The sequence below is a fragment of the Micromys minutus genome (assembly GCF_963924665.1).
Source record: "Micromys minutus genome assembly, chromosome: 29".
In the NCBI taxonomy this organism is placed as follows: Eukaryota; Metazoa; Chordata; class Mammalia; order Rodentia; family Muridae; genus Micromys; species Micromys minutus.
The window spans coordinates 2,363,870-2,389,218 of NC_137964.1; the positions used below are offsets into that span (position 1 = coordinate 2,363,870).

At 46.4% G+C, this 25,349-nt stretch overlaps 1 protein-coding gene across 2 annotated transcripts in view; it reads right to left on the reverse strand.

Moving 5' to 3' along the window:
* Positions 1 to 1,593: 1,593 nt before the first annotated feature.
* The window catches only part of RNF216 (ring finger protein 216), a 110,197-nt gene continuing 86,441 nt past the window's right edge, over positions 1,594 to 25,349 (reverse strand). For both annotated transcript variants that reach the window (XM_080940659.1, XM_080940658.1), the window contains exons 15-17: positions 18,918 to 19,140; positions 4,285 to 4,354; positions 1,594 to 3,724 (exon numbers count right to left, since the gene is read on the reverse strand). In XM_080940659.1, the coding sequence (XP_080796785.1) occupies positions 3,408 to 3,724; positions 4,285 to 4,354; positions 18,918 to 19,140 (610 nt within the window). In that variant the 3' untranslated portion in view covers positions 1,594 to 3,407. The remainder of the gene's footprint in view (positions 3,725 to 4,284; positions 4,355 to 18,917; positions 19,141 to 25,349) is intronic.

Below are 25,349 nucleotides of genomic sequence, written 5' to 3' on the forward strand. Positions count from 1 at the left end.
AGTCAGCTGCCTAGCTAAACTGGTGAAATCTAGGTTCAGTGAGGTCTCCAATGATGGCGCACGCCTCTGGGATGCAGAGGCTGGAGGTCTCTGAGGCCAGTTTACAGTGAGTTGCAAGCCAGTCACAAAACAAGACAAAACAAACCCCCCAAACAGGCCTTTAATCCTGGGGTAGCAGAGGCAGAGGCTGGCAGATTTTTGTAAGTTTGAAGCCAGTCCAGTTTACAGGGTGAGTTCCAGGACAGCCAGGGTTACATAGAGAAACCCTGACTCAAAATTACTAAACACCCCCCCCCCACCAAATTAAAAGAAAACAACACAGTAAAAGATGGAGAACCAGTTAATAACAGACTAACTCCTGATCTCTAAAGTCACATTTGTGTACACAGCCCTGTACCCTACAGATGCTGTCTATATAGGCCAGCCTGGAACGCCTGAGCTACCAAGCCCCGCCCCCTCCACATTTGAGGGGTAGTCCATCTTGGAAAACATCTGTGACAGGGTGTTCACTGAGGATCTTGGGTGTAGTGGCAACAGCACTGGAGGCCCTGAGATCTGTTTAGCCAGGGCAATGTTTGTGAAATCAGGAAAATCCACAATGAAGCATCAGAAAACAAATCTGTAGGTACTGGTGGCACGCACCTTCAATTCCAGCACTAGAGAGGCAGAGGCAGGCAGATGTGTATGAAGTCGCCTGGCTCTACATCATGAATTCTAGTCCAGCCTGGGCTAGACAGAGACCCTCCCTGTCATAAACAGCTCCTTCAGTGCACGTGGTATCCAGGAAAGCATATGTGGTAGGGAAGATTCCCGAAAAACATGAAAGCAAAGGCCTGAAGCCTCAGCAGTGTGTGAACCTGCAAAGGGGGCCTGGGGCGGGGACAGAGGCAGTTTGACCCAGCTGCAGAGCCTCAGGCATCACAAAGGTGATGATGTGTCACCAATACAGAAGCTCCAGAAGGCTCTGGACTGCTAAGGAAATCTGTAGGCAGTGACTGCTTTGGAAGCTGGGGATGTAGAGAAGTTCTGTTCCTGAGCTTTACTTTAGCAAATCTTTCAGATTTGAAACAAGACCAATCAAATAGAGGGCAGGAAAGCAATGTCTTCCTGGAGTGTTGTTCTGCTTTCCTCTTGGCCACGTGGTGGTGAAGGTGTGGGTTTATGGCGTACATGTAGCTGGTCTCCAAGAGTTCAATCCCCTTCCAGCCAGCCAGGCCAGGAAACCCTATGCCAGACTCACGGCTGTTTTCTTAGCCATCAGCTGGATGAGGCTAGTCCAGAATGAGAGGGCTATTAGCTAATGTCACACTGGGAGCATTTGGGAAAGGGGGTCCTCCAAGGACTGACTGCCTGTGCTAAGACGATTTCTTACTATGTTCTAGCTGGAACTTAGTCAAGGCATCAAGTTCCTCCTCTGGCAGGTGAAAGGGGTTTCTTTCTGGTCTACACTGGGGCCATTAGGAGTCCTCTGTCCTTCCTTGGAAAAGTGGGTGGTGCATGGTGCTGGTTTGCACCCAAGAGCTCCTGGGGACCTGTAACTTGAGTGGGGACAAACAGAGCCAAGAGGAGCAAGCGTTCACAAACATTTATTTACACAAAATTCAAGTTACATATGATACAGTTTTTTACACAGTAGCTTAAACAGACTTGGTTTCTCTATTTTACTACCAAAAGGTAAAGAAAAACTTTAACCATCTACTTAATTTTTTTTTTCTTTTGTACAAGTAAGATCATGCACTTTTCTCTTAACTTTGAAATCTTTTGCTAAGTGCAAATACTAGATTCTCTCCAGTTTTAAGGCAAATACACCGGGAGTGGCTAGGCAGTTTCTCAAACCAGGAAGCAGTCTGGGTCCTAGAGGTTAAGGTGGCAGCTGCCTTGGGGATCCCTGCTGGCACGTTGGGGGAGGTCACTCCTTGATGGAGACAGGCAGCAGCAGCCTCTCTGCAGCCACAGACTGACTATATTAAAGGACACAACCCTGGCCTCACCTCTCCTCATGGAGTGCCAAGCTCTGGGTGGCACCTGCCTGGCCTGGTCTTCCAGCTACCCCAGTCTGCCCGTCTCTCCATCTGGCCTCTTGGTGGAACAATGTGATAGAGGTACTGAGTCAGCCTAGAACTGGGCACCCAGTCCAGTGGCTCATGAGGCCTTGGAGGGGCAGTGCCTGGAGTAACCACCCACCTGTGGGGCCTCTGGAGAAGTGCAGAGAACACGAATACACAATAGTTAAGGTACTTGGGAAGATCCTGTCATGCAGCACGTGGCCCATCTTTCCAAGGCACTGTCATTCAGACTAGTATCACAGTTAGTGACCCATGGCAGGGCTCCTGAGTCACTGTGTGCCCTACCCACACTCAAGTGACAATGGGCACCTCAGGGAGTCTTTCCCTTTCCCAGGGACATCGTCTCCCTTCTAAGTCTGTACACTCTGAACACGGGACATCTCCACAGCAAGGGAAGGACAACTGAGAAACTTGCTGCTAGCCCTACTCAGCAAACACTGGAGGAGAGTACAAAGACCTGGTCTGGACAGGAGGGACACAGGGAGTGGGGACATGGCCAAGACTCTATGCAGGCCTGGGTTCTCACCTGACTGCAGGGAAGTCAGCTGTCCTCATCTGGGAGCTGGGACCTCTCCTGTCTGCATCCACTGTTAACTAGTGAGGGACAGGTGAGCAGGCAGGAGGATTGCTGTGACAATTGCAGCAGTTCCATGAGGTCATCTGCACTGCTAGAAAAATCTCCAAACACCTTAGGACAGAGAGATGCTGTTCACCCTAGGTTGCCCCAGAAAAGGGGCAACCCAAGAATAAATGACAGCTTCCTAAAAGGGCCCTTTTGTTTGATGTCAAGTGTCAGAACTACTGGCTCTCAGCAGTTGTTAGCCTTGGGGAAATACTTTCAACCTGACTTTCCATGGGTAAGGACACACTTGAGTAGAGCACAAAAAAACTTCAGCTCAAACTACGTGAATAGGAGCAACCTCTTTAGACAACAACAGAACAAAACTTTCTCCACAAGAAGATTCTCTGAGGCCCTTGGACCTGAGTGGGCCTCAGGCAACAAGGAGAGAGCCCTGGCCTGGGGATGGTAGGCCATTTTCCCATGGGCTTTCAGTGGTCTGCTGGGGTTAGGGAGTATGGCAAATGATTAAAGGGCTTGCTTCATGGTCAGGTCACTGAATTGGCTGCTAAGATGGTAGAACTAGGGAGCTGCCCTAGTGCTGGCCCAGTGACAGTCTGCACCCAAAGGGTATCAGACCTGAAGGAGCAGTGAATCTTGCAAATGTAAGAACAGGAGGACATGAGCCTACCCGTGAGAGGGAACTGAGGACTCCAGCCCTACTCAGAAGAGGAGACTGGGTCCTCCTGCGGACTGAGCATGGCTAGATAGGGCTTTCGGTGTCAGAAGCGATGCCGTGGTTGGGGGCCAAAGTGCATGGGAAGGTTGTGCTCTAGGGGCACGTGCATGTGGCCAAAGTCGTAGTTGACACGCACGTTGGGCAGAGGGGGTACATAGGGTGCGGGCACAGGACCCATGTTGATGGGGAAGTTGTTGAATATGGGCCGCACAGGTGGCAGGGGGAAGGGTGGGTGGACAAAGGCATAGGGTGGCATCTGAGGATGCAGGTTCTGTGGGACAGGCCGTGGCAGGGCTTCTACACGCTGCACTTTTTCAGCTGGCTTCTCCAGTGGGGGCCCGATGCGTTTGAAGGTGTTCTCTGGAAGGGAGATGGGATTCAGTAAGGTGAACAGACCAGACTAATGCCAGCAGACTCCTGCCTGTGACTGGGGCTCTGCATGCCACTTCTGACTCTGCTGGGGCTTGGGCACCTTTAGGGGCAGTCCATGGAAGGGCCACTGACCCTTACTATATGCTCCTCTAGGCCCAGAAGTGGTGGCTCTTAGAGTAGGCTGGATAATGTTAAATTCAAGACAAAAGACACCACTGCCCATCAGAGCAAGATGCCAAAGGGCAAATCTACAGCTTCCCAGTGATCCCTTGCAGAGTGTAGCGGCATGTTTATTTAGCCTGACATAGTCCATGTGAAATACCCCTTCAGAGCCCCAGGGGTTTGCTGTCATCCCTTAGTGAACCTCCACGGTGTGAGCCCATTTCTGTAGTCAGGCTTCTATTTGTTTGCCTCCAGAGCTCAAACACACACTTTTGTGTGTCCAAATCAAATTAAACCCATGGCTTTCAAAGCCTTCCCATGTTTTGAGCTCCTGAGGGAGGGCAGGGACTCCCCAAGCCTCATCTCTGTCCGGGAAGAACACTTGCCTCCATTCTTTCTTTTCTGTTCCTCTTCCGCCTCCTTCTGGATTTCCTCAATCAGCTTTTCGTCATCTTCCTAGAATAAAAGCAACATCAAGGGGTTAGCCTGTAGCACGCTGTCGAGTGGCTATGAGCAATGCAGCCCTGTCCCATCTCCTGCACCCTCCTCCTTCCATCACCAGCTGCCTAGCCTTCTAATGAGGAAGGCTCTGTGCTAGAAAGGCCTGTGTCTGGGCTCTCAGAGTTGCATGAAAGCAGAGGCAGATGGCGACAGACAAGCTAAAAACCCGAGGCATTCCTCAACTCCAAGCTGCAGCTCTGGGCACAGGAGGTTTGTGGACACCCTCTCTGAATATGGGTAGGCCCTACTGAGTGGAAATTGCCTGTGGCTTCAAGTGGTGTCCCTGAAGCAGAGGTTTGGCCTTGGTGGGACAGAGGGGGAGGTGTTTTGCATATAGACAAATTACGAGTGGCTGGGTGAGAACTGTCAGAGCCATCACCCACGTTTGCTTCATCTCACTCCCAAGTAGCCTGCCGAGTGGCTCTCTAGTTTACAGTGAGACAAGACTCTTCACTGTTGGGGCTGGGTGTGGTGGTGCAATGTTTTCTTGAATTTTTGCCCTTGGGAGGCAGAGGCATGAGGATCTCTGTGAGGTTTAGGACCAGCCTGGTCTCCAGAATGAGTTCTAGTGAAGGCTACATAGTGAGACCCTATTTTAAACCAAAAGAAGGGCTGGAGAGATGGCTCAGCAGTTAAGAGCACTGACTGCTCTTCCAGTGGTCCTGAGTTCAGTTCCCAGTGACCACATGGGAGGCTTCACAACCATCTGTAATGGGATCTGATGCCCTCTTCTGGTGTGTCAGAAGGCAACATAGTCTGAAAATGAGCTACAGTGCACTCATATACATAAAATTAAAAAGCCCCACCAAGTCTTTGCCGGCGAGCTGGAGGTCTCAAGGTAAGTCCACCAGAAGCAGGCTTTGGCACTACAGGAGACCTTGACACATCAACTGAACTGATTGAGAACATATGAAATCGCTCTCTAAGGGTTATGAACAGCTAAATTTGGTGCATGCCTCTGATCCTAGCACTTGGGAAGGAGAGGTGTATGTGCTGGGAGTCCTAGGCGTGCCTGGCTACCCAGTCAGGCACTAACCAAAGTGAGTGTGGTGCTCGCCTGCACACCCAGCACTTGGGAGGCAAGATCAGTTTAAAGTGATCCTTGGTTATTTAGCGAGTTTAAGCCATCTTGGGTTACATGAGTTCTTGTCTCAAAACACTAGTACGGGGATGAGGGCAAGTTTCAGTCAGGTAAGAGGCTCTTGGAAAAACGCAACTCTTCAGACCAAGTCACCCAGCCAACCTCTGATAATGCTGGGTCTCTTTCAGTTTAAAATTTAGATCTACTTATTTATTTGATTATGAAATATGTGGTGTGTGCATGTATGTTATGACACCTGTGCGGGGTCAGAGGGCTACTGGCTGACTACCACCTGCATGATCTCACTGGCCTCTTTCCTCGAGAGGGTCCTACTCTGTTGTTCATGCTGGCTTGGTACTTGTGATTCTCCTGCTTCAGCCATCAGCTAGTGCCATTAGTGTTCCTATGTTCATCTGTGATGCTCAAGAAAGTTCTGAGATGAACAAGAGGCTACAGTGCAGAGAGGTCTGTGCATCTGCTTTGCAGGCGACTCAGGTCACAGCCATGCAGTAATCAGTGATCTCACCATAGGGCTATCCTGTCCCTCAGGTCAGGAATTTCATCCCACAGATGTGTACCGCATGCTGTTGTGACACACTACTGTTAAGCCCACCTCTGAACTTCAGACCCACAGGACAAAGCCACCCAGATGGAGAGTGTCACCATGCAGCATGTTCCCTGGCCTGATAGGGGACTTTAGAAGAGGGCTGTGGGAGATGGTCCTGTAGCAACGCTAGTGAGCACTCTTCTCCAGGCTTCAGCTGCGAGTGACAGATTTGGTTGAAATGATCCAAATTAGGTTTTCTTCGACATGGGAAAATTCTGACTGCTGACCTCAGTGTGCCAACAGATGTAGTCATACCTACCAGGTGTGCAGACAAAGGGAGAAACAACAGTTCAGTCCCTGTCAAGCATTTCAGAAACTGAAATAATGCCATGTCCACTGTCTGGGGAGTACTGGGACCACACCCACCCACTAGGTGATGCATCACATTCTCTACATGGTAACCCGAGGTTGCTGGGTGGTCTGTAATCCGAGCACTAGGGTGGCAGTGGCAGAGAGAGAGTTCCTGGAAAAGCCAGGAGCACACAGAGAAACCATACCCAAAGTCATACTTAAAGAGGCTGGTGCAGGGATTAGATAGGGCAATGCCTGTAAAGAACTTAGTACGAGGCAAGTGCTCACTTGGAAAGTAGGAGAGTGCCACAGGATATGGTGGGACACAGACTTTAGAGACATCAAAAAGGGAACAGGCTGGGACATGTCTCTAATACATGTTCCAGTGGATGTTTAAAGATTTATTCTTGGCCTGAAGAGATGGCTCAGTAGTTAAGAGCACTGGCTGCTCTCCCACAGATCCCGAGGTCAAATCCCAAGAACCACATGGTGGCTCACAACCATCTGTAATGGGATCTGATGCCCTCTTCTGGTGTGTCTGAAGATAGCGACAGTGTACTATATAATAAATAAATCTTAAAAAAACATTCTTTAGACAGAATCTCTCTATGTTGCCCTGGTTGTCCAGGAACTTTCTCTGTAGCACCGACTGGCCTCTGTTTCCTGAGTGCTAGGATTAAAGGTGTGAGCCACTATGCCCAGCTTCTACAGTTTCTTCTTATTTTATATGCCCCAGTGCCTTGCCTGCATAAGCGTCTGTGTGTCGTATATGAGTCTGGTACCTAAAGAGCTCAGAAGGGGTGTTGGCTCCCTAGAGTTCCAGATGGCTGTGAGCAGCCATATGAATGCTGGGAATCAAACTCAGGTCCTCTGGAAGAGTAGCCAGTGCCTTACAGTCATCTCAACCTCCTGAGTGTTAGGATTATTAAGTGTGTGCTACCATACAAGCCTCTGTGTGACTTCTTCAGTTTAAGCAAGAGGTTTCCCCACTGAGCATTTATTAATGTAAATGTTAGCACTGTATTGCCACACTCCATCCCTCTACACCTAGATGTAGTATTGCCTGTACTTCCTAAGGAGACAGCTAAGGCTTCTAATAGAGCAAGACAGTACTTAGAAATCGCACATTCGAGTCTGGTGTGATGGAGCACACCTATAACCCTAGCACTTTGGACATGGAGATAGGATAATTAGAGATCAGAGTCATCTTGAGCTACATAGTAAATCTGAGACTAACCTTGGTCACATGACACCCTAGTTTTAAAAAACACTCCCCACTCCTCAGTTTATTCTAACTTCCTTAGAGCATAAAGCTGAGGTCTCAGAGAAAGTGAGCTGTTACTTTGTTGGGTGAAGTGGATTAGGAAGAACATCCAGTTAAGGAATACCAAATGTTCCTGTGTCCTCAAGGTCTACAGAGCAGGGCAGGGTTACTTGCCTTCTTAACTTGTAAATTAGTTCGTGCACACCGTGCATTATCCTGAAAGGTATAGGAAAGGTAAGGACAGAAGCAGTGTAGCCCCTTAAAGGACCAACACATCTCAGTTTTAAGCACAGGTTATAGCTGGCTCTTCACCATGGACTTTGTGTTATGACATTTTAAAGAAGAGAAGACTGGGTGTCCATCTTGGCTCCTCAGAGTCCTATTTTAATTAGGAAGAATAATATAGCTAGCCTTCCAGATCCATAAATTTAACCAATATGGGTGGAAAATATTTGGAAGAAAAAAATAGCATGTGCTCATAACAAGGCAGAGCTTGAACACAGCACTTCTGACTTGAAGACCATGATTCTCCCGGCCAATTGCTTAAGCTCTGAGGCAGAAATGTCTATCACAGAGGATGGCTGGAACGTAAGGGACAGGAGAGCTTTTCCTTTTAGACAGAAGGTGCTAGACAGTATAAAGACACCTGCATATTGCTGTCTGCTTCACGTCCACCTCAGGCTTCCTGTGGCTAGTCTGCAGGAATAGACTAATACAACTCTAGTGCCTTTCCTCCCCCCTCCCCCCATCTGCACAGCACTAGCGGGGGCATGAGCCAAGTTTTCATAACACAACCCCTGCCTGCTGATCAAGAGGCCTTCCTGAGCACAGGAAACAGTCACCAGCCTTTCCTCCCATTCCTTCCTTTGTTTTGATCACACCCTGAGGTGCCAAGTTCCTTAGGACTATTTGCCCTGAATCAGTCTGGGAATCTGGAGGCAACCTTGGTGCCTATGTCAGTCTCTGTTACCAAAACGATGGGCTCAGGTATGATTTAGGAGGAATTACCAGTAAACTGCTGGTCAGGCAGTTCAGATCTCAACTATGAGCAAGGCATGGGGTGCAGATCCCCACTCTTACAGAGGAAGGTCTGAGTTTCAGGACAGTCTGGGCAAAAAAACAAACAATACTCTGAGCAAATGGTTGCATCAGATGGCTTTTGCTGTGTTAACAACTTTGAAAGGATTTTTTTAGAGAGAAAAAAAGTCTCTGTTTAGCCAGCATGTGTCTTCTGGTCACTTCCCACTTTTCTGGGTAGAGGGTCCCTACCCAGCAGTTTCCCTTCAGTTTAAGTTCCTCAAGCTAAGCAGGCTGGGCAGACATACAATTTTTATCTAATATCCACTTTATCACAACTGAAGAAAAATCTGTACTGTTCAAAAAAGGAGGAAGGGCTGGGGTTCAGGTTTGATTCCTGCCCTTTGGTCTGAAAACAGATGGCCCTAGGAGACAGTCTAGGCTACCCGAGTAAGGGACTGGAAGGGCTTGCTGTGGGGCTGCTGGAAATAGGAACAATAGGAGGAAAGAGGTCGACAGGTTGGGAATGAGCAGGATCACAGTCCTCAAGTTCTTTCATCTGAGTCACTTACAGGAAACTGCAGTCTGCTTGGCGATCGCCACACGGCCAAGTAGTAGATATGGCTGTACAACACACAATTTGGGGCTCCAGATCCAGGTTGTAGTCTAGCCCTGATCTCACTCCCAGCCCTGTCCTTTCAGAAGATTGTCCCAAAGAAGTGAAGGGCTCTGTGATGGCTATTTCTGGCTGTCACTTGCCTCATCTGGGAAGAGGGACCCTCAGTTGAAGAAAGACCTGTCACAGGCAAGTCTATGGGAAATTGAGGTTCTACGTGGGTAATCCCACCTTCCAGCCTTGAGCACTTGGCCACACAAACCACAGTTTACACAGGTCTACTTCATTCAGGCTCTGCCTTGCTCGAAAAGATGCTGTTTTTCCTGTTCCCAAATATCCTTACTCATGATTAGTTGGGTTATTGGACATAAGAGGGTCAAGGGCTAGTATACCCTGGGGTACAAGCTTCTCTTACTTGGTCTGGTTCACAGTACCCACGGTGGGAGGAGGGGCTCATGACCACTGCCAACTCTTGTGTATGCACAAACATACACACACTAGAAAATAATAAAAGGGAGGGATGGCTCAGTGGTTTATGAACACTACCTGCCCTTATAGAGGACCTGTTCCCAGCATCCACATGGCAGCTCACAACCATCTGTAACACACACCCACACACAAAAGAGTCAAACACATAAAGACAATCTTAAAACAAGAAAAAAAAAAAAAAGCCAGGCAATGGGAGCGCACACCTTTTTATCTAAGCACTGGAGGCAGAGGCAGGTGGATCTCTGGGCTTGAGACCAGCCTGGTCTACATAGCAGGTTTCAGGCTCTACAGTGAGATCCTTTCTCAAGACACCTTTAAAATAGTATTATATATATTTGTTGGGTGCAGGGGTAGATGGTTTAATCCCACACTGGGAGGCAGAGGCAGAGGCAGGTGGTTCTCTGTGATTCTGAGTCAGTACGGTATACATAGTGAGTTCCAGGTCAGCTACAGTCACACAGTGAATCCTTGTATCAACATAAGTAAGTAAATAAGTAAGTAATAAAAGAGGAAGAGTATGTACTCATTCAAGCACATGCTCACAGGTTAGCCTGATAAAGGCAGTTCCACAATTGCAGGTGTGCTAAGTGGATATTCACGATCAGTCATCGGAAACCCTTCATTTCCTTTGGTACAACAGTTCTCTGAAAAAGCAGGCTGGGGAGTGAACTAGAGCTAGACCCCAAGCCTGGGTCTCTAGCCCCAAGTTGAAGGTCCCCTGGTAGGTCTTGTTTACAGTAACACACACAACTGCTGAGGTGAAGAGTCTAGCTCAGCGATAGAATGTACAGAATAAGCAAGGCCCTGGGTTAATACAAATAAAACCCAACAAGCCAGCAAACAACAAACAAACAAAACCCCTCAAACAGAACAGCAAACAAAACTCAAAAAACTTACCAGAAGTAACTAACTCCTAAGAACATTCTGGTATATTTCTAATGGTCCCCTCCCCCTTTTCTTCTGGCTTGACTTTGCACCATGGCTTCTATTCTCACACAGGGACTGGCAGGGTCAGTCAGAGGGCACTAAAGGGTAGGTGGCCTAGACTTACAGACCCCAGTGCTCTACAGACCTCAGGCTATCTTGACACCCACCCCCAATCTGCCTGCCTTGGTCACAGGCAACAGTGGAGAGGAGTCCGGCAATGCTCTCCCTGGCTCTTGGGCTCTAGAAGAATGCTATAGGCCTGAAGAATTTTGTCTGTGTTCTTTCTGAAGAGCAGGGACAGCTGATAGGGAAGTGGGTGGAGACGGCCAGTGTTAAGGAAAGAGGGTGAGGACATACCAGGGTGTCACAGAACTCAATCATGAAGTGCCTGTACTTTTGACCCCTACAGCTATCTTAACAAGCAAGCCCTTAGATCACCTGCATTCGGAGAGAATGAGGAAGAAAGTATGGGAAGCACCCCAGGGTGGGCTGTGGCACCCCAACAGCAGGGTCAAGGACAAAAGATGAAAGTGAAATGTGGTGCCTCACATCCAGCAGTTCCCTGGAAGAGTGCTTTCAATAAAGAAAGGGAGGGTGGGAGAGGCTTTATTTCCCATCCTTGATTTCTTTGAGCTCAGCAGGACACAGACGGCAGCAGGAAAGGCTTGTTTTACATGCAAGGCTACAAGGCTGGCAGGTGGGTGGGAAGTTGGGTCCAGAGTTTGAGGGAGAAAGCAGAGCCCAGCTGTTCTAGAAATTCACAGGAAGTGAGGTAGAAATCACCAGAGAAGTTTTCATTAAGAGCTGAAATGCAAAGGCATCTGCTGGCCCCTCAACCACAAGCACTACAGCTGTCCACATAGTGGGGTTTGCACAAAGAAACCGCAGAAGAGAAACTGCAAGTAGTGGAGACAGAGGCTGTGTTTGCAGGTCAGCTCCTAACAGCCATCACCAGGCACAGCTGGTTGCTAAGACCTTCCTTTCCAAGACCCTATGAACCCAAACCCTAGTCTGATTTGTCATTACTTGCTTGCCTGCTGGCCAGGCTCATGTGACTTGACTTAGCTTTCTTTCCCCCTAAAAAGATGACAGGCAAGTCTGCTGCTGTTGGATCCAGCCCCTTCCCCCCATGAATCTGGTCATGTGTGGCCACAGCTGCTGTTAATAAACTTGCAAGGATTTCATGAAAGGCTTCCAAAGGGCTAGAGATTTAGTTTCAAATTATTCCCAGCTCAGTTGTGGGACTTCATTAGAACAGCAGCTCCTAACCCCCACTCCAGCTGTCTACCTACAACAGGAAATGGGGGCGGGGGAGATGGAGGGGAAAGCCCAGCTAGGGAGGCACATGCTGTGCAGAGGGAAATAGAAATGTGCTGGGGAGGAGCAGAGATTAGACAGTTCCAGACCAGCCTCTAGCTTCAGCAGCCATCTTCTTAGTCACAAAAGCCAAGCATCCAAATGCCTCTGACTGGGGCGCCTCCTCCACAAGGACCTGAGGCAGTGTGGAATATACTAAGCTTTGATTCAAGGCAGGACCTGCTGTCTGCCCTGACTGAGTCTTTTAGTGACCCAGTAGTCCCATCAAGGAGGTGGAGCTGCAGGGCCTCTTCTACCATCTGTAGTTTGCTCAGCTGAGAAGGTGTCCACTGAGCACCACATTCTACTGTAAGGCCTACTTGGTTCATAGGACTGAGACCCCATGGGCACATCTTGGCCATCTATTTGTGGAAGAAGCAGAAGACCTGGGCTTTTACTCTGGCTTCACCAAATCCAGGATCCTGGACAGTTTTCCTAATCTGCAAAAACTGGAAACTAATGTCCCTCCCTGCCATGCTGACAGCGAAGTCCCACTTACCATTCCAAAAGCACTGTACTGTGAGGGAAGTTTCATAAATGCTTCAGTGATGACGCCCACTCCCATGCGCCTCTTTGTATTGTTCTTCAGAAACAATGGAGCCAGCTCTCTAAGCTGCTGACTACAAGCCTTTTTTTGAGAGAGGGTCTCAGAGTCACCTGCCTCTGCATCCCAAGTGCCTGGATTAAAGGCATGGGCTACAACCTACTGCTAGAAGGTTTTGAAATGGTTCATGAGGGATGTGAAGGCCGACTGCTCTCTCAGTTACTGAGGAGGACACACAGCAACAAGCTGAGCTCTGAGCAAAGAGTAGGTCAGTGTATTACGGTGAGAATCTTACATTTTACAGGAAGGGAGTTTTGTTGGTTTGTGCTGGTTTTTCCAGATATCTCTCTGTGGAGCCCTGGCTGTCCTGGATCTCAGTCTGTAGACTAGGCAGGCTGGTTGTGAACTTAATTCACCAACCTCTGCCTCCAGAGTGCTGGGATTAAAGGCATGGCCACCACTAGCAGGCTCAGAAGGGGGAGGTTGTGAGGTTGTGAATGATGGGTAGTTATTGTACATGTTTGCAGTCAGACTATATTGAAAAACAGCTCAATAAAGCTGGGCTGCTGCTTTAATCCCAACAGTTGGGAGGCAGAAACAGGTGAACTTCTGTGAGTTTGAGGTAGACCTAGTCTACATAGAAAGTTCCACAGGGTAACATAATAATGACCGTCTCCAAACAAACAAACCAACCAACCAACAGCACGTGTGGCCCTGCCTAACAGTGACCATTGTTCTAAGGGGTGGTGGTGGGGTCACTTTTCTTTCTTTCTAAGGCAAGGATTTTATATAACCCAGACTGCCCTTGAACTCACTAGGTAGCCGAGGAAGACCTTGACCGGTTTATCTTCTTGTCTCCATTTGAATCCTGCGACTGATGGTAGATATATGTACCACCATGCTAGGATCTGAAGAGAACAGAATTGAGGGTTTCATGCATGCTGGGCAAGTACTCTACCAACTGACCTACATTCTGAGCCCTCCTTTTTATTTTTGTAGAAAATAAAAATTTGGGCTGGAGAGATGGATCAGCAGTTAAGAGCACTGGCTGCTCCTCCTAAGGTCCTGAGTTCAATTCCCAGTAACCACATGGTGGCTCACAACCATCTGTAATGGGATCTGATGGCATCTTTGGATGTGTCTAGAGACAGCTACAGTGGACTCATACATAAAATAAATAAATCTTTAAAAAAAAAAGTAAAGTTAAGGGAGAATGATGAGGTGCTAGAGATGGTCTAGAGCTTTAGAGTGTCAAGTTTTTGTAGAAGACTGGGGTTTAGTCTCTAGTATGCTCATGACGCTCCTGTACCCTCAGGTGTGGTGGTGGCTGGTGAGGTGCAGTTAGTTTTCCCAGGTGTCAGCACGAGAGAGCGCTCCTTGCTAGGTTTCTACTTTTTCTTTTCACCCCTCTTGCATCTACTCCTGCAGCCCCTTGTCCTCTTTCTGATGGACTACAAGAGCCAAAGTCTCCAAGATGCTGAGGGCACTGAGGGGAGAAGGCAGGACCTGGGGACAGCTGACCTGGTGTAGGTGTAGAAGCTGAGTTACTAGTCACTGACTTCACTTGTGAGTCTGGGACCACACAGGTGCCTTAGCACATCACTGCAGCAAACACACGATGGCGCTAAGCCAGGTGCTGTGGCACTTCCCACGAGCTGGCAGGAAAGCCCTAGTGCTTTCTCAGAACTCGCTCCAAACACACATTTTCAAAGAAGCTTGGTGTGATGGCTCACACCTGTCGTGCCAGCACTTGGGCAGATGAGGCAGTTGGACTGTCAAATGAGATCCTGTTTCAAAAAACAAAACCCCAAACTAAAAGCAGCAAAGAGCTCAGGATGTAGCTTGGAGGTGAAGTGCTAGCTTAGCAGGTCTCAGGCCTTGGCTTCTATCTCTAGCACTATAAAACATCACCACCACAGAACAGACTCCTACACCCAAATCCAAGAAAAACCCTGACTTTGTGATTTTAGGGTATTTCTGAGACAGCCTCTAGTGCATGGTGATCCTCTTCTCTCTCTCCAATGCTGAGATTATACAGGTAGACATGGACTATCATGCCTGACTCTTAAAATCAATTTTCAAGGCTAATAATAATAATAATAATAATAATAATAATAATAATAATAAGTTCTTTTTTCTTTTGTTTTGGAGAAATGGTCTTATTCTTGGCCATCCTCAACTCAGAGATCTGCCTGCCTTTGCCTTCTGAGACCTGGGATTAAAGATATTGGGTACCATGCCATGTCTTTAACAATTCTTATGTCTTTGACCCTTTGGGGGTGGAGTGGGCGGTACTCTGAACTAAACCCAGCCCACTCAGGCACTTACAGAGCATGCCATCAATCTCACCACTCTTCTAAAGCATCCTGCCATGTGACGATGCTCCTGTGAACACAGCTTCCTCTCTTGGCTGCCCCATTCCCAGCCATGTACAGATAAGGAGAATTCAATTCTGGGTTTCAGTTCTGCGTCTGCACAATTCTGCACTGCGGAGCAATACCTGCTCCCCCCCTCTTACTTGGGGCCTTGTATGCTATACAATCACTGTACCACTGAGCTATGTCCCTTGTCCCATATCACGCCTGTTTTCTCTTCTTCCCAAAGGAGGCAGCATGCTTTGTGACTTGTTTCTGGCATACTCACTGCAAGGTACTTGTGGTAGCAAACAGAGAAAGAGCTGTCATTCACCACCTAAGCCCTTAGAACAGAGTCCATTGAGGCTCCCAGACCACCTCTAGTCATTAAGGGCTCAAACTTCTCTTCACCCCAAGCTGTGCAGAACAATTCCCTGCTGACAATTTGAGCTTCTTCCTGGCCTGCTGGTTAATGAAGCAGAGGTTGGGAGCAGGACAGTGCGAGCTTTGTCCCTGGCAAGTCTGAATGGCTTTGTGTTCTCAGAGGACTCAGCAGATGCTGGCTTGGAATTCAATCCATCTCCTGGTGAAAATCAAGGAGAGCAGGCTGATCCCTGGTTTGATGGGAATGGGACAAGTGGAACAAAATCTCCACTATGGTCCAGAGGAAATCAGAGGGACTGCTATTTGCCTGACCTTCTTTTCGTGCTACGGAATCTGCCTCAGGCTACAAGATGGCAATTCAACAAGAAAACAGGAACAGGTACTTGCTATGGCAGACAGGGTGCAAAACAGAATTTCATGTAGGGGAAGAGGAGGCATGCGGGAGAGAACAAGCTCGGCCCAGGCTGCTAAACTCCTGACCTTGTGTGGCAATGCCCACTGTGCTGTTTCTAGAAATAAGTAAGGCTCTAGAAAGAACAGGCAATGACAGGAGCTGGCAGAATGACCAGGCCCATATCAAAGTACCTGAGGCATAGTCCTTCTCTCCCTTCCCTTGTAGGCTGCCTCCCCACAACTAGCAATTTGGGAAAATTAGACTTTCTACACATAAAATCTCTGCTTTGTTCCAGAGACCACCTTGGAGGCACCTCCCTGCTAGAGGTCTCATTGGGCTGTGAGCTGCATGACCAGGTAATTCCTGAGGCTGTTCTTCAACTGAGCACTGGCACAATGAGCCATAGGACACTGCTTCTGACAAAGCATTACTGAGGCAGGCACGCACAGCCGCCAGAGCATCTCTGCTTTCCCACTGTGGTGGTTCTGAGACTTTTTTTTTTATGCACATGAGTACACTGTGGCTGTTTTCAGACACACCAGAGGAGGGCATCAGATCTCATTACAGGTGGTTGTGATCCACCATGTGGTTGCTGGGATTTGAACTCAGGACCTCTGGAAGAGTAGTCAGTGCTCTTAACCACTGAGTCATCTCTCCAGCCACGCCTGAGAACTTTTTAACATGGATTCAAACCAGCTTTTAAGATTACCCTGTCCATGGCCACCAGAGCGGCTGACTGTGACCCGACTGCCTCTTGTGGTTGTGTATGCAGTACATTTCCACACCAGAGAGAGAAAAAGGTCTTTGCCTTGGGTGACAGCATGCTGACTCAAGAGTTTTCAAAATACTTTAGTAAATGCCAATTTCTAAAACCAGAAGACTATACTAAGGCACCAATTTTCAGCTCTGGTATCTGGAAACTGTGTCAACCGTAAGCAGCCTGAGGTGACCAGCAACAAGTGCCAAGTTGAAAGCAGCCCCTGAAATAGGCTACACCCTTGCCATCTGATGCTGGCCCAGCAATCCTCAGTCCTGCTTGCCAGCTGGCCTTGTGGCGACTGGTCTGTGGTCCCAGCTATCTGTAACGTTTTCTACACATCATTCTTTCACAGTTTTTCCATATTTGGAGAAAACTGACATACATAATTGCATTTTGAAATGTGGTTCTAAACGTAACATCTTTTAAAAAGTAGTACATTGGGCTGGAGAGATGGCTCAGTGGTTAAGAGCACTGATTGTTCTTCCAAAGGTCCTGAGTTCAAATCCCAGCAACCACATGGTAGCTTACAACCACCTGTAATAAAGTCTGATGCCCTCTTCTGGTGTGTCTGAAGACAGCTACAGTGTGCTCATACAAACAAACAAACAAGCAAACAAACAAATAAACAAATCTTAAAACAACAATAACAAAACCCCCCAAAACCAAGCTGATGAATATATGTGTTGTTGCTTTTGTTGTTTTGTGATAGGCTCTTATGTAGCCCAGATAATCCTCTTACCTCAGCCTCCTAAGTGCTCCTATGTGGTTTTTTTTTCTTTTTTCTTTAGAAAAAAAGGGTCATTTTATTTCATTTTTAAAAAGATTTACTTATTTTACGTGTATAGCTCTTTTGCCTGTACATATGTTTGTGTACCACAGGTGTGGAGTGTCCTTCAAGGCCAGAGATGGTATAGAAACCTCTAGAGTTACAGGAGGTAGTGAACCAACAAATAGGTGTTGGGCATGTCCCGAGTCCTCTGATCTGAGACTCTGATCAGAGTAGCCAGTGATCTGAACTGCAGAGCCATCTCTCCATTCCCCCTGTGATATATAGAGGTGGTCTTGCATAGCCCTATGAGGGTCTGGAATCTAAACAGAGTTGAAGATGACCTTGAACTTCTGAGTTCTTTTTACTTCTTCAGTGATGGGAGTATAGGTGCTCACCAACATTATTAAATTTCCCCCAAGACAGGGTTTCTCTGTGTAGCCCTGGCTGTCCTGGAACTTGCTTTGTAGACCAGGCTGGCCTTAAACTCATAGAGATGTGCCTGCTCAGTAGGATTTGCATGCCTGGTACTATTAAAAGTCTTAAAAACAACTTTGTGTGTATGATTGTTTTGCCCACACTTCTATCTGTGAGCCTACAAAAGTCAGAAGGATGTAGCAGACCCCTAACTGGAACCAGGGATGGCTATAAGCGACCATGTAGGGGCTGGGAACTGAACAGATCCTCTCCAAAAGCAGCACATGCTGCCTGCTGTGCCATTTCTCTAGCCCCTATTGTTGTTGTTGGTATTTTATTTTATGAGACAGGGCTTCTCGGTGTAGCCCTGGCTGTCCTGGAACTTGCTCTGTAGACCAGGCTGGTTTGGAACTTAAGAGCCACTTGCCTCTGCTTCTTAACTGCTGAGATTAAAGGTGTGTGCCACCTGGCTTTTTATTATTCTCTTATGGTTCTGGAGATTTAATGCATGTTAGGCATGTGCTCTAATGATGGTATTTTTCCAAGTTGGAATCATGAATGAAGGTCTGAGTCCCTTTAGTCTGTTAACATCTAACTGCAGCAGTATGGTGAATTACATTAAGAAGGCTGCTAATATTAACCTGCCCTTGCAATTCTACAATATACTATATCGCAGAATTACAACATGTTTATCTGGTTTTTCTTTCCTTTAAAAAATGTTTGGGATAGGGTCCCCTACATGGCCCAGGTTGGCCTTATACTTGTACCTGTCCTGTCATGTCCTCTGAGTGCTGAAATCGCTGGTGTGTAGTCACGTTTGTCTGCAGGCTCCCCAGGATTCTGTAGCACTCTCCAGGGAAAGCTGGGGGGATTTGGTGGGAGCAGTGTGCTGTCCACAATTCTCCCATTTTGTGACACTTTAGATGGCAGAGACAATGTTTACCACCTAGGGGACTGAAGCGATTTGTGCACAGACTTCTGAGATGGGGGTAACTCTCTCTTGTTCAGTGATTCTCCTATCTCAGACTCCTAAGGATGGCTACAGGGCATGCCCACCACACTCATTGTATCTTATGATGAGTAGTTTTTGATGACACTCTCAGTTTTCCCTGTGATTATTGGTTTATACAATTTCTTGTGTTTTTCCATGAGTCTAAACCTGTCATGTAAATACAAGGTATTTTTCACTACAGGAACGTATGGCTTTTTTCTCATATATGAAAATGGACTGACATGCATGCATCTACTCACAGTGGGGTCTGTCCAGAGGGAACACCTGGAACATTCCTGGCAAGGGGCTCCTGGAGATCGAGGATGCTGGCAGAAATGGTCATAGCCATTGATTGGAACTCGACAGAGGTAGCACATCTGGGCACCACAGCGGCAAGACATGCGGTTGCAGCCTTCGGATTTGATGAGGCCAGTTCCACACTTGTGGCACTTTCTAATTCGAGCAGCAGTCATTTTTTCTTCACTGAGAAAAACAAAACAAAACAAACAACAACAACAACAACAATTGGAGTTTCAGGGAAGGTGAGGCCAATAAAATGGTTACAGTCATTAAGATTTATTATTCCCATCTGTAAGGACTGCTTGAGCCCTTTCCTGACATTCAGACAGTGGAGGGGTCCATGTTTTGGAGTCTGAGAACTGGCTCCAAGTTTATCAACTGTACTAGCTTGGGTAAATTTCCCAACTGCCTGGAGACCCAGTTTCCTCACTTTTAAATTGAGAGCATAATATTCTACAGTAGCTTCAGAATTCAGATAATGGATATAATGTGTGGCATTTAACATTTAGAAAAATGATTTCTTCATTCTAGGAATCCTATAGGCTGACAACAGGGAGAAGAAACACGGCTCCTTCCTAAACCAAATCTAAGTTGTGCAAAGCTAGTGATTTAAGAACTGGAATTCCAAGCCTATATATCCTAGATCTCTGAATACTTGGTCTGGGAGTAAGCAATCCTACGTGCAGTCTACTGCTTCCCCTGTTGACAGAGTACACTTCCCAAGCCACATTCTTACAGTTCCCCAACAGTGAGACTGTTTCTAGAAGCATCTGAACTGATAAGAAGGGCACACTACTTTTGCCAGGATACTTCTTACTATGCTGGTATTTTGTATTGCTGCTCCCAACTACAAACCAATACCCTTCAGCTTTCCCTGTTACACTGAGGACCTTGGAGACAGAGGGGAGGGAGGCAGGATCAAACCAGATTTGCTACAGAGATAAAGGGTGTCCAGCAGGATGTGATTTGATCTAAAGGTGAGTCTAGGCAGCAAGTGCTTCTACTGCGTGCACTTCAGCTATTCACACACTGCAGCAGTTTGTCACCCAGACATCAGACTATGTACCTAACAAGAGTAAAATGCAATACGACACTGGCTGCTACTTATTGAGGTCCAATCTGCTAGTGACCTGAAAGGAAGAGAAGCAGAACTTTAGCTTGGAAAGAATCTACACCCAGTTCAAGTAACAGAAGAACAAAATGATTTCTAAGTTTTGTTGACTAGGAGACCAAGTTTAACTAATCTTTTGAATCAGGATATTAGAAAGCCTAGGCTGGCCTGGAGCTCACCATTAGACTAGGCTGATGATCAGAGCTCTATCTGTGTCTGCCTCTGCGCTAGAATTGAGTGTGTTTAGGAGACTAGACTTAAAATGACTTTATGACTACTGCCAGCTGAGAGCAGCACAAGGAGTTTGGTTACTGAGCAACTGCGAAGACACTTCTTTTAAAGATTTATTTATTTATGAGTACATTGTTCTGTCTTCAGACACACCAGAAGAGGGCATCAGATTCCATTACAGATGGTTGTGAGCCACCATGTGGTTGCTGGGATTTGAACTCAGGACCTCTGGAAGAGCAGTCAGTGTTCTTAACCATTGAGCCATCTCTCCAGTCCATGAAGACACTTCTTAATGTTGCTTGTTAAGACTAAAGGTGCTGCTGGGCAGTGGAGCACACCTTTAGTCCTAGTACTTGGGAGGCAGAGGCAGGCAGATCTCTGCGTTCAAGGCCAGCCTGGTCTACAGACTGAGTTGTAGGATAGCCAGGGCTTCAGAGAGAAACCCTGTCTTGAAAAATCAACCACCACCACCACCTCCTCTAAATCAACAAGAACAACAAATAGAAAGGCCAGAATGGGCCTATACAGAAAGGACTGCTACTATGAGAATGTGCTGCCTGATGGAACTAAGAAGCCATAGTTGCTTTTGTTGTTAGAGTGGTCTGGCAAGAAGATTGTGAACTAGGCAGGAAAGAGTCTCATAGGATGTGCTTCCAGAAGCAGGACAGGAAGAGAAGCCTAAGCTGAGGCTACCTCTGTGTGCTGACCTCATGTTCAACAGGAAGACTCAGGGACATCCTCTATGCAGCCAGCTGACATCACTGCTTTACTACCCAAGAACAATGGGACGTAATCTTGGGGGTTTCCTTCTCCCTACTCTTTCCACACCTTCTCTTCCCCCATCAACAACTTACTCTGTGGTCCTGGCTGGTCTCTAACTCCCTATGTAGACAAGGCTGATCTCAAATTTATAGAACCCCACCTCTTTCTCTTGAGTGCTGGTATTATGGATAAATCTTAAGAGAGAAAAAAAAAATTAAGAACTAGGGTAGGGTTGGAGGAGATGGTTTAGTTGGTAAAGTGCTTGCCATATACAGGCATGAAGACTTGAATTGAGATTCCTAGCACCCACAAAAAAGCCAAGTGTGGCTATGCATGTCAGTCAGTTCAGTACCAGAGAGCTGGAGACAGGTCAACTAGTCTTGCTGAATTACTTCAGTTCTAGGTTCAGTGAAAAACCATGCCTCAAAAAATAGGGTCAAGTGCTGGTAAGATGCCTTAAGAGTGTGGGGACGATTGTCACCAATCCTGAGGACCTGAGTCTCTGGGACCCAGATGGTAGAGGGAGAGAACTGATTGATTACTGAAAGTTGTTCTCTGACCTTCATAAGCTGTGTGTCTGCATACATTTTTTTTCCTTTAAGAGACAGGGTTTCATCATGCCTTTCTTTAATCTCCGTATCTGGGAGGCAGAGAAAGGTGAATCTCTGAGCTCTAGAACAGTCTGGTCTTCAGAGCTAAGTTACAGTACAGAGAACCTGTCTTAAAAAAAGGGGCAGGGTCTCAATTGTATAGTTCTGTCTAGCCTTGAATTTTGTATGTAGGCCAGGCTCTCAATCACAAAAATCCATCAGCCTCTGCCTCCTAAAGCTGGCATTAAGGATGTACCTACCCTGCCCTGCACGTAATTTTTTTTAAAAAATGGCTTATTTAATCTTATGTATATGAGTGTTCTGCTTGTAAGTATATATGTGTACCATGTGCATGTCTGGTGCCCATGAAGTTTTAAAAAAAAAAAGCCTGAACCCCACAGACTTGAGTAGTGGGAGGTAGTGAGCACTATGTAGCTGCTAGGAAATGGCCTGGGTCCTCTGAGAGAATGCTGGGGGATTTTATGTCAACTTGACACAAACTACAGTTAGCTGAGAGGAAGGAATCTCAATGGAGAAAATGCCTTTATAAGAGCCAGCTGTAGGGCATTTTCTTAATTAATGATCTATGAAGAAGCATCCAGTTCATTGTGGGTGCTGCCATTCCTAGGCTTGAGTTCAGTAAGAAAGCAGGCTGAGCAGGCCATGAGGAGCAAGCCAGTAAGCAGCATCCCTCCATGGCCTTCACCTCGGCTCCTGCCTCCAGGTTCTTTTCCTTTTCCCGACTTCATTTGATGATGAATGAGTATGGAAGTGTAGACCAAATAAACCCTTTCCTTCTCAAGTTGCTTTGCTCATGGTGATTCATCAAAGCAATAGGACAAAGAGCAGTACGTTCTTAAATGCTGAGACATTAATTTCATCCAAATAAAAATATTTGTTAATTAAAAAAAAAAGAGTGACTAATGAAGACACATACGTACACACAGCACATAACTCATTCCTCTTCACCCAGAACAAAACCAAGCAGTCATTTTGGTGGAGCCACCCTAACAGTTATTTTGTCACCACTCCTGGCTCTGCTCATTTTCTTAAAGAAATACCTAACTGAAATGACCTGTTTTGGGGTTGGGCTGCAGTCTCTCGTTAGTTTCATGATCTCTGTCTATTTGGGCTGTGGCTAGTTCTGTAGGAGAACACTTGTCAAGCACATGTAAGGCCCTAGGTTAAATTTCTAGTATTCAGAATCAGCTAACAAACGAATTCCTGCCCCAACAAACCAAAAAACACTTGTCTGCTTTCTCTTGGTTTTTAGCAGTTTGATTCTCATGTGTCTTATTTCAGCGCTTTTAAAGACACTGGTTCATGTCCCTAAATCTAAACAGTTTTCAGCCATTCTTTCTTCAAGTATTCTCTCTGGCCTCTTTTGCACCCTCTTAATAGGAATTATACCAGATAATGGGCCACAGGTCCCTTAGGGTCTATATATTCCTCTTTTTTATTCTCTTCTTCCCATTTTCCCAACTGGAAAATGTCAATTCAGTAATCTTCAAAAATCTGACTTATCATTTTCTTCAATTTATTCATTATTTTATGTGTATTAAATGTTTTGCCTTCATGTATGTAAGTGTACCACTTATGTATGCAGTGCCCTCCAAGGCCAGAAGAGGGCACTGGATCCTCTCTGGAACCGGACTTATAGACCATTGTGAGTTGCCAGATGGCTTTTAGGAATTAAACCTGGGTCATCTGAAAGAACAGCCAGAGTTCTTACCCATAAGTCACCTTGAGCCCTTTTCTTTCTTTGTTTTTTGAGACAAGGTCTAATGTAAACCTCAGAGATGTGCTATTTAGTTGAAGATGACCTTAAACTCTAGATCCTTCTGTTCTGGCATTCCAAGTGCTGAGAGTACAGGTATGCACCTCTATAGCCAGGTTTACACCATGCTGGGAAATAAACTCAGGGCACTGCATATAAAGCAGACCAACTGAGCTACACTGCTGGCCCTCTCTGATTCATTCCTTTGCTTGCTCAAATCTGTTATTACATTTTCATAGTTTTTACTGAAGCTGAAAAATCACTGTAATTTTCAGTGGTGTCTTGTCATACTCTTGCTTATTCACTGTGGAACTGGTTTCTTCCATCTAGAAAGACGTTGTTTCTTCTTTTTATTCTCTGACAAAGACAATAGATTTTCATTTTTTAAAAAATGGAGGTGGGGGAATTCAAGATAGTGCTTTGTTACAGTTTGACTTGTACTGCTCTGATGACTAATGCCAACAAGCATTTTGGTGACTGCTCATCACTCCCTCTGCTTTTTTTTTTTTTTGGCTTTTGCAGACAGGGTTTCTCTGTGTAACCAGGGCTGTCCTCAATCTACTTGCCTCTGCCTCGAGAGTGCTTGAATTAAAGGTACATCCCACCATGGCCTAGCAATTAAAAAAATTATTTATTTTATATACATGAGTACACTATCGCATTCCCCAGACACACCAGAAGAGAGCATCAGACCCTATTATAGATGGTTGTAAGCCATCATGTGGTTGCTGGGAATTGAACTCAGGACCTCTGGAAGAACAGTCAGTGCTCTTAATCACTGGGCCATCTCTCCAGCCCATGCCTGGCAATTTTTAAGCATTTGTATAATAGGTTCACTGCTTTTCCTCCTGTGAATAGGCCACATTCCCCTAGTTTCTTTGAGTGCCTTGCAAATTGTTGTTGAAAATTGGTTATGTTTAATACTGTAAGTGAAAACTGCAAACCAGACTGCTTCTTGGAGGCTTGGCAGTTGCTGAAGCCTTTTAAAGCTCTTTCTGTGAGGACTGTATTTCCTATTGTGTGGGGTTATGATTAGTGGTCAGGGCTGGAACTGAGAGATAAAAAAACCCAGAAAGGAAGGCGGTGAGTAGGCCTGCTGTCCTAATCCCTGGTGGCTGGCTCTGACTCTGCACTTCTACCTAGCTAAGGCTCCTGCTTGCCTTTTATCTATCACTGACATGGCCACAACCAGAAGTCTTGTAGGATTTGTCTGAAGTTTGGCTCCCAGGTCCCTGGTCATTCATGCAACCTAGATCCCAGGCTGCTGCAACCAGTCTGTCTTAAAAATCCTCGCAACAAAATCCACAGGGAAGTTGTTCAGCCCTAAAATTTGCATCTGGCAGCTTCTGCATGGCTAATGGCTACTTAAGTGTGAAGGGTGTACTTTTCTCAACTCAATACACCACCATTTTTAGCAGCACCACTTTCGAATATGTTAATTTTTTTTTTAAAGAAAAAAACTCTGGTTAGTTCTGAGACTGATTCCCTGTGCTTATATGTGAAACCTTCATTTACTCCCATTTTGATTTCCTTAAGCTGGAACCCTGAGAACCACTACCGACTCCACCCACTCTTACATTCCCATCCATCAACAGAGTCCTGCCAGTTTGTCTCTTTACAGATCTCCTAAATCTGCTGGGCATGATGGCTCAGACCTTTCATCTCAGTACTCAGGAGGCGGAGGCAGGTGAGTGTACATAGTTTTCCAGGAAAGTCAGGGCTGTACAGAGAGACAACTGTCTCACTCACTGCCCCCCCCCCAAAACCAAAGAATGCTGTCCTTTGAGCATAACAACATAACAAACTTCACTATTTTATCTGAGTAACTGTGAATACCCACAAAGGATGCTAACTTGAGATTCCAGCCACTCCTTTCTCTACTTTCCTCTAATCTCTATGGCATTCTGTTCACAATGAAATA